The sequence below is a fragment of the Gavialis gangeticus genome, unplaced genomic scaffold (genome assembly GCF_001723915.1).
Source record: "Gavialis gangeticus isolate Ggan-Ray unplaced genomic scaffold, GavGan_comp1, whole genome shotgun sequence".
Lineage (NCBI taxonomy): Eukaryota > Metazoa > Chordata > Crocodylia > Gavialidae > Gavialis > Gavialis gangeticus.
In genome coordinates this window covers 12,904,951-12,914,804 of record NW_017729034.1, presented here as the reverse complement: position 1 = coordinate 12,914,804, position 9,854 = coordinate 12,904,951, and the positions used below count along the sequence as shown (strand labels likewise).

The 9,854-nt window shown below is 43.5% G+C and overlaps 1 protein-coding gene across 1 annotated transcript in view; it reads left to right on the top strand.

The window, feature by feature from the left end:
* Positions 1 to 9,854, top strand: part of SPAG17 (sperm associated antigen 17) — a 469,533-nt gene that overhangs the window by 115,168 nt on the left and 344,511 nt on the right. The window contains exon 6 of the mRNA XM_019526871.1: positions 3,998 to 4,192. Coding sequence (XP_019382416.1) covers positions 3,998 to 4,192 — 195 coding nt within the window. The remainder of the gene's footprint in view (positions 1 to 3,997; positions 4,193 to 9,854) is intronic.

The window sequence follows — 9,854 nt, the reverse complement described above, 5'->3', positions numbered from 1 at the left end:
AAGACAAGAACACATTTTCATGAAATGATCTTCTTTGTTGGTGCAGAAGTGTAGTTTGCTTTACAGAGTTTCTCATAACTGATGAGTCAAGTTCATATCAGATGATCTAAAAAGAAATCCTGAGAACTACCCAAATCACAGCTAACCAACTCCACCTCAAGAACCAGGAGCTAGGTAGAGGCCTTTTTCCTTTCCTGTCATTATTTTGGGACTGAAACCCTCCTCATTCCATCCCACGACCACGTCCCCTGCCTCTGAACTGTCCTTGATGGAAACCTTGGCTTCTGCCCCTGCCTAAAGTCAGTAATTGTAATGTCATTAGCTTAGTTTCCGTGGATTCCTTTTTCTTTTCCTGGCAGGTTGTACAGTGATTTGCAATGGTGACTAGTTCTGCAAGTGGCTTAGTCTGCCAACCTACAGCAATAGTGCACAACTGTTCCTGGACTTTAGAAAGAAGTCCATGGACAAAAGCGGAAGCAAGTGCTTCTGGGGTAGTTTCAGCTGCATTTTCATGGCCCTGGATCCAAAGCCCTGTGTGTGGGGGGAGGGGGAGTACCCACACATGACTCATAGCCCGACACCTGGCACAGATCCACAACCTTAGCTAGCCTAGCTTCCCTGGATGGACCATGTCCTCTGAAGTGTTAATAAAACCACTCCTTGGCGCAGGTTGGGTGAGGGGGTTGGTGTGAACCTACAGGAGTCTGTGGCTTTTTGGTGGGGGGGTCAGTATGAGGACAGTTATCAAGACTGGAATACAGACAGTTCAAAAGTAAAGTGATAAGTCATAACTGAATAGACACTGAAATACAAATAGAAATACATTCATAGAAATAGAACAGACATACAACAGAACAGAATTGATTACCAGAATATAGAATAGAGAGTACTAATAGAATAGATAATATAGAATATATTAGAATATGGAATAGGAGTAGGGTAGAATATAGAATAAATTAATGAAAGCATGTTTATATTGCTTCTGCAGGTTTTCTATTTTCTATTTATTTATCCGTACATGTGTACAAGTACTTGTAGTTACCTAGTTACCTATTTATTGATTTTGTAAGCAAGTTATAAAAGCCAGATAATGCAAATTTATATTTTTATATCTTTGTTTTTGCAACAATATTATTATTTGATTATACTTTTAATGCTATATCCAAGTAAAGTGTGAAAAATATTTTCAGGAAGAAAATAAAGGTGTCAGTTTTATACAGTTATTACTGGATGTGCTGTGATGCAACTACATGCCATGCCGCTCCTGGTGAAACAGCTCCATGACATGCCGTGCGCCCTGCCAGCAGGTCCGACAGCAAGCTGGGTGGGGAGTGGGGGCTATAGCCAGTTATATCTGTCCCAAAATTGCACAGAGCCATGCTTACAGCCAGGTGCATCTGGGCAGGTATTCACAGCATCACACTGCAGCTGCTGCAGGGGTCTCCATGGAAACCGGCCCAAGACACAACTGCGGGGGATGCTGGGAAATGTAGTCCTTAAACAGAAAAAAGAAAATGGATGAACAAGGCTCTTACTCCCCACCCCAATGCTTACCATACTGTGGTACCCTGTGGTGTTGGTGGTGCACACAGCACCACCACCACCACAAATATTCTACATCCTTCCCCCATGCACGCCCACCAGAACCATGGAGGAGGATGAGGAGCAGCAGCAGCAAATGGTAAGTTCACAGCTGACTGGGGGTGGCACCTCTTGTTAGTACTTCAGTACTTCAAGATAACTTTCACATGTCTTATAATTGCATTTCAGATACGCAAGGAACAGCAAGGGAAGGCACTGCATGCCAGACGCACCCCCTGGGATACGCTCCATCCCAAGTAATATATAGGTAATGTCAGAAATATCCTACCAACTTTGCATCCTGAAAGGGGGAGGTGAAGAAGGTGGTTTTGGGACTATGGGCCAAAACCAAAATTCTTCTTTCTTCTGCTGCAAAAGATTGAGATCAAAAATAGAAGCAAAAAATAATGCATGAAAAGCAGAAGACATAGAATAAGAGAATAATGAAGGAATAATAAGAGACTAGATTAGAAATGGGTGGATGGATGGATGGATGTAGGTATGTAAAAAGAATAAAAAGAAATAAAATTTAGGTAAATAGAATATAGAGTAGAAATAGAAATGTATAGATAGTATCAATAATATAAATGATTTATGTTTTATATTTTATTTTTTGTATTGTTTTTATAATATTTTATAATGTTTTATAATTTTATAATGATTTTACCATGTTTTTATAATATTTTTGTTTTCATAGTGCCCTTCTAATATGTTTCATACTCTTTTATGTTTTAGAATGTTTGTTTTTATTTTTACTTATATTTCTTATTTATATTTATATTTTATTTATCTTTATATTTTTATATTTATTCATTTTTTCATTTATTTCTTTACTTATTAAATTTGTTTACTATATTTTTTTTGTAACAATATATAATCATAGCCTTTAAAAAAATTAAAATAAAGATTTGAAATAAAGATTTGGCATGTTTTCTTTTATAGGCGGAATGGTGTGGGAGTTCACATGGTTTGGGGGTGTGAGAGAGGATGCACGCTGTTTGTTGTGGAGATCCCTGCCTACCACAATGGAGCACCCACAGTGATGATAGTTGGGAGTGCTGGGTGGGGGCTGGGGGGATGCAAGGGGCAGGATGCCTACGTGGGTGGGTGGGGGAAGCTGTGCAGCACTGGCATAGGGCGAGGAACGTGGCAGGACAGAGGGGGGCTGTGTGGTGTGGGAATGGGGGATGCATGGTCTGGGGGTGCAGTAGGGGTATGTGGATAAATGGCTGGGGCTGGGACACTGACTGTAGGCATGCATGGGGGCAGAGCAGGGGTACAGCATGCCTGGAGGGGTAGAGCAGGGGTAGAGCATGCCTGCAGTGGTCCAGGGGTTACTGGTTTGAGGGCGCCCCCTGCAGTAATCAAGTAGCTAAGAAAGCAGTGGGGTGGATTGGTGTGCAGCTCCCCCTGGTGGAATTTAATGAGAATTGCACACCAGGCTTAATTGATTGCAAAGGCTATTGCATGGAAGCATTGATGCAGTGTTTTAAAGTAAACAATTTTAAATTTAATAAACCTATTTAATTTAATGAGGATTAAACCCCATTACATGTACAAGTGCCCATGTATCTCACAAACAAATATCTCTGTCATTGGGGAATCTCTTATGTCTTGACACATGTAGGTGTCAGAATTTTGACCTCTGTAATATAAGTATCTATTCCTCCTTCTGCTTTGTAGGTTAAAAAATAGTATCTCTCTACAAGAATCCACATTCCTGCTTGGTCACAGTAACCAATCAGCTGTTCCTGTGTCACAGGCACCTCTCTTTTGCAAGTATTTCATTCCTTGCATTTTTCCCTCAGCAGTATAATAAGAAACTTGTACCTTCATTTTTTTCACTTTGGTTCTATTGCGTTCATGCCTGTACAGAGCTTTTAGCCTGAAAACTCAGTATTCCTATGGTTTGAGACCCTCAATATTGTGTTGTAATGCTTCTAGATGTTGCTTTATTTTCATGCTAATCATGTTATGTTCCTTGCTGTAGTTCTCACTAGACTGACTCCTGATTCTTGTACCGCCTGCTGGGTAATATTACGAAACAAGTCCATGTTTCTGAAAGTGAAATTGCTCTTTTCAGAGTTGTATACAAAAATCATGCAACTACAGCTAGCATCCTTGTTATACTTACGCAGACTTTCTAGGGCAGCCTCTAGTCTCTTCCTTCCTGCTACTTGCTCTTCTATCCAAGTTCTATTAGGTTGCTACAGAACCAAGCTTGAAGAAAAAATCATCATAATCAATGAAAGTTTCATAAACTTATGTGCAAATGAACAAATTAGATTACAATGGGAATACAACCTTAACTGACGTTGTTCATATACAACTGAGTTGTAATTATATAACAGTTGAATTTACCATCTAATTTGGTCTACTTTTGTAACATGCTTGCTGATTTCTTTGTTTTGAACAGATGATGAACCAGATGATGGTGCCCAATTTTACTTCATAATTTTGGGTTTCTGCTATCCTCAGCTATTACCTGTGTTAACTGAGCTTGGGGTCAATATTTCAAGTGTAATTAAGATTTCCTCAGAGAATTATGGACCATTGCAAACATACTTGGAAGCAGCTACACTGCAAGAAGAACCATTACATCCACCTGAAGGTAGGCTACCAATAGGAAAAAATGTCATTATTAAATACAGTTTTTAAAGTTACTTTATGTTTTTTTCACATTTCATGTGGCATCTGAAAACGTATGTTCTCTTTTTTAAAAAGTTACAAATAGTTATGTCTACAGCAGGAGGTCACCTCAGTGTATATGTTACCCTTTAGTCAAGCTATTTGGTCTTTGAATTTTGTGGCCACAAATGCTGATAGCTACTGTATTTACCTAAATCCAAGACTACTTCCAACGTTAAGGTGACCCCCCAATACTTAGATTGTAAACATGAAAAATTTAAATTATAACTGTGTCAGGGCACTGTGTCAGGGCACTGCTGGGCTGAGCCAATCAGCCAGCAGGTGCTTGATTGCAGTGGCCATTTTAGGTCTCTGGCCACCTATATAAACAGAGCAGTTTGCTGCTGCCAAGCCAGGCAGTAACATCACCTGGCTGCAAGGCTGAATGCAACATCCTGAAGATAAGGGCAGGAGCTTAAGAGGATGGTTTGAAGGCTCCTGGTACTGGGCATGACCTAAAACTGCACCCTGCTGGGAGTGGGTGGCCCAGAAACAGGTGTTGGCCCAGAAAAAGGTGGGCAGGCCAATGACAGATTGGCCCTGAGAATGCCTTCTCTTACAGTAGTTAAGTTATATAATTACGTTATTAAGTTAAATAAGTTATACTCTTCCATGTATAGAATTTAATATGATCCTCCAATAATTAAATTCCACCCCCTACCAGTGTGGCAGGGCAAGCAGCAGCAAGGGACAGTGATAAGGGAGCAGATGGCAGGGGAGTCAAGTGGCCTGAATGCTGCCCTCTTTCCGCCACCACCTGTTCTCCCCACCATTTGCACCCCTCTTCCCCCCACTTATATGCCCCGGTGCCTATCCTCTCCCCCTCACCACAGTGCCTACACTCCACGGCATCTGCCTCCCCACCAAGTCTTGTTTCCCTTGCAGACTGCTCCCTCTGCTGTGCTTGTGCCTCCCCCCCGCCCACACACACACATGCACACACACCTTACCCCCTGCCACTTGCTGGTTCCAGCCCCTGCCCAGGCATGCAGCAGCTCCAGAGCTGGAGCTGCTGCCAGCACTACTACGACATGACTGGAGCACAAATCAAAGCCAGAGTTGGAGCCACAGCCAGCTGCCAGCCCTGCCTCACCCCGCACTTGTATCTGAATCCAAGATCAAAGACAAGGGGCTTTCCCCCCCATACTGAATGGAGGGGGAAAACCTTGTCTTGGGTATGCATAAATATGTTAATCTGCCTTCTAGTTAACATAACATAGTTTGTGAAATCATAGCTAATACAGATGGGAGATTGACTATAATATTTCCTTGGCCAATATTTATAGAAGAGATTCAGCAACATTTACTTAATTTTCTTCCTCGTTCTCTTATTTCCCCTATGAACTGATAGCACTTAGACTACATGTCAGAATTACAGGTGTAATACAGTGCTAGTGTAGTTCAAACCTCCAGTTCAAAATTTTCAGTGAAAGCACAGCAAATTCTTCAAACATATCTATGGAGCCTCTTAAAATATTTATCAATTACAGAAAGATGAGCTCTTTAATAGAGATAAAGTGCAAGTGTCATGACCGGCTTCATTAAAACAAAATTAGATTTTTATGTTGCAGTGGAGTGATGTAGATGTGATGTTTAAGGAAATATGCAAGAGAAAAGGGATTTTGTGGGAGGTATTCTTTATTGGACCACCTACTCAATTGGAAGAGAGTTAGAAAAGCTTTCAAGTACAAAATAACATTCCTTGGGTTATGATTTTTCATTTTTGTTTATGAAAAATTCCTTAATTTGAAGCAGAACTTATCACATAAAGTTCATAATCTATTCATTTGGGGATGGAGCCACCTTATTGTAAGACAGAGGCAATAGCGACTCCCAGTTTGCTGGAATACTTGATTTCAGTTGATTCATCTTCCAGAAGTACATTGAGTCTGTGCAAAACAGAGAACTGAAGCTCTCCCTCAGTATTCCAAATCAAAGGCTTATGGAGATATTCTAAAGCATCTATCCCTTGTTTGCTACCTAATTTGACACTGAAATCCCAGTCCTAGGAAGTCCATAGTGTAACTTGAGGTTTTGTGATGCATTACAATGTTAGGTTAGGTCTTTTCTTCCAATTTTTTGTACTTGGGATTACATTTTTGGTAAAATCCCAGAAGTTTTTTTAGTCTTTGCAAACACATTCCTATTAAATAAATAAAATATGTTAAAGGCCACACAATCCAGAAAAATGTAATTTTCTAATTTTCTACTTTGTTATTTTTTTTATTAGTCTTATATAGTAGGTAGGTATTAATGCAATGTCTTCCTTCATAATGAGGCAGAGAGAGAAACCAACTAAATAGCTGCAAATAATTTTTTTTGCAACTATTTAGTTGGTCTAATAAAAGATACCACCTCTACCATGAGTTCTGAAAAACTCTTTCACACTTTCAAAATTGTATTAACTATTAATTCTCTTTTATGTGACTAGAAAGCCATTTGCAGAATAGATTAAGATGGATTATTTTAAAGTTGTACCCAAAAGACACTTGAGTGAAAACCTGACAGTGGCAAGATTTCCATTAACTTCAGTAAAGCCAGGATTTCAACCTCTGAGTTCAGTCGAGTCAGATAATTTCTATTACCTTGTTCATAGAGATGCATCTAATAACTTTTTCCAGTTGTATGATGTGCCTCTAGGAATATTAACTTTCCTCCTCTTCTAAAATTTCTGCAGCTGTCAAAGTCTCATACTGAGCTGTCTTCTGTCACAGTGAGTAATATAGTACAGGAAGGGACCCCTTCATAATTAATGTAAGAAAGTGATCAAGCTCCACCTTAAAAACAGTGTTTGGGTTTTTGCCTTCTCTTCTGTATTTAGGAGGGATGTGCTAGCTCTGTAGTTAAGCTATTTTAATATAGAGAAAGAAGTGAGATGTTGACCCTTGCTTCAGACTCATGCTGAAAATTGACCCCAGTCAACCCAGCTGTAAATAACCATTTATTATTTGAATTAGGGAGTCAAATGTGGCCAAAAATAATGTTATCCACATTACTCCTTGTCGCAGGGCACTTCCGTGCCCCGCTCCTAGGGAGACTTGAACTTAAAGGGGAAGGTGTGTCGCAGGGCATTGAAGTGCCCTGCTCCTAGAAAGAAGGACAGGTGCCGGTTGCCAGGGCAACCGCAGTTTGGTCAGCTGACCAGAAGGGGGCAGGGCCTGGCCTATATAAACAAGGCAGGCTGAGACCAGAGGCAGTTCCCATCTGGCCGCCGAGGAAGTTGGAGCTCTGGTGAAGCAAGCAGAGCAGAGTAGCCCGATGGCCTGAACAGCTTCCATGTGAGGAGACCGGGTGGAGGAAGCCCCGGGTGGGGATTTGGGATGATAAATTGCCAGATGGCTTAGAGGTTACTTTTTAGCCAGGAGGCTTAGCTTTGAGTTGGAGCAGATTGGCTCATGTTATTGCATTCTGTTGTTTGTTGTTAGACCGGAGGACCGGGTGAGGCTATAAGGGGTTGGAGGAGGCCTCATGGGGCTCCACAGTGGTGTGGGGACCCTGGTGCCAGAGAGGGCACAGCATTAAGGGGGTGTTGACCTCAGCCCTGCAAAGGGGCATAGTGGATTGGGGCCAGGTAAGGCCGAGGCCGCCTGAGCCCACAGGAGTTGTAGATCCATGGAGGGGATTTAGGGACCAGGCACAGCTATGGCCACCTGAGCCCCAAGCGCAGAGATAGGCCCCAGTGCAGGCGGAGCCCAGGGAGGGCACACAGCTGAGAAGCCCCAGTGCAGGCGAATGTGAGAGAAACCCCAATGCGGGCGGAGCCCAGAGGGGGCGCATAGGTGAGGAGTCCAGGGAGGGTGCGCGCCTGTAGATGGGAAGCCGCAGGGAGGGCGCACAGACTAGAGGCCCCAGGTAGGTGAGGAGCCCAGGGAGGGCACGCGCCTACAGATGGGAAGCCCCAGGGAGGGCGCACAGACGGGAAGCCCCAGGGAGGGCGTGCGCTTAGGACTTAATCACGAGGTTAGACCCCAGTGCAGACAGGGTTGTGAGTGAAAGTCCAATCGCGAGAGAAGGCCCGGTGTGGGCTTGGCCGCGAGAGAGGCCTGGGAGCATCCATGGGGAGCGCGGGCGACGGTAAGGAAGGAGAGGCCAGAAAGCGTCTGTGAGGACGCAGGCCATCTGAGAAATTGACTAGACAACGTCTGGGACATCCGCGAGGCTTGGGGTGTGGTATCAGGGGTGGTAGGAGCCACACGTAGCCCTTGAGGTGGGAAGGCACCAAGTCACCGTAGATGGGGCACAGACTGAAGTACGTCAGGGGTACCGTGTCAAGGAGGATAAAAGGCAGCCTCCCTTAATACTCTTATCATCAAAGACGTGGCGGGCAAGAACGAGGGTGTATTGACACCTACTTGGTGCGGTAGGGCGGGGCACTAGGAGAGATCATGGCTGCTCTTGGGACCCCGCCCTGTGACACTCCTCCATGTGCTATAGGCCACAGAAGCTGACATGGTTTTACTGTGCTATCCTGATGGGCTATTGAAGCTTAAGTAGACCCATGATTCTCTTTGAATGCATCTACACCAGATGTTTTACTGCACAGTAGACAAATCTAGCACTCTTGTAGACTTTGTGGAGGAAATTTGCTCCTGGTTAGCCACACAAACAGGAGGCCACAGGGGATGAGAGAGTTCACTGTCTCTAGCCCTGGTACTGCTCAGCTCCCAGCTCCCCACAGGGATGGGGTTGCTCGCTGCCACCACCATCGCAGTACTGCACAGCTCCCAGCTCCCCACAGCAGCTAGGAGCCAAGAAGCCCTGGTAGGGGCTGCACCCACACACCCAGCCAGATTTTGCAGAGAATTCATCTCACCTTTCAACATGCAGATGAAGTGTGCTGTGCCAACCTGCTCCCATATCAAACAGCAGCTGGTACTGGGAGCTGAGCACTTCTGAAAATCCTGCCCTTGTACTGCAGCATAGTGGATAATGGTGCCTTTCACAAGCCCAGGAAATGACCATGATGGGAGTGAGTCACTGGACAGTTGTCCTTGTAGGTACATCTAAGATTGTTGCCTAACAAGGATTAAAGTCACATTCCTTATCTTATGTATTGATCCATCAATGTAGAGTTCTCTGTGTCTACAGGATACATTAATAGATAAGGGTAGTTGAAATCCCTGATGGACTGGTTAAAGTTCCCACTTCTTTCCATGAAGAGTTTGGCCCTGTCCTGTTCTTCCTTTCTGTGTAATCTGACCTGACGTGAAAGCACCAGGTAGGGCAATGTCAGGGCTGAAGAATCTTCACGCTATGATATTTTTTTCTAGTGCAGGGAAGTTTCTTCCTGTTCTCCATGGTCTAAACTCCCATGGTCTGACTCAAAGTTGATATTGGCCTAGAAATTTTCCCCCATTTAGTAGCCTGCCCTTATTTAGTAAAGTACTTAAATATGCTCATAAATGGTTTTCTGACAACTGATAGAGAATAAATTTGAATGCTGTGCTGAACTGGGGACATCATAAGCTTCTTAGTTCCCCAGTCCTCTGGTCTAGACTAGATGCTAAGTCAGCTATGACAAATCCATGTTGATTTGCTTTTGTAGTTTCTCATAATCGGGCTCTCCGGGCTACTCCCCCCCCCCC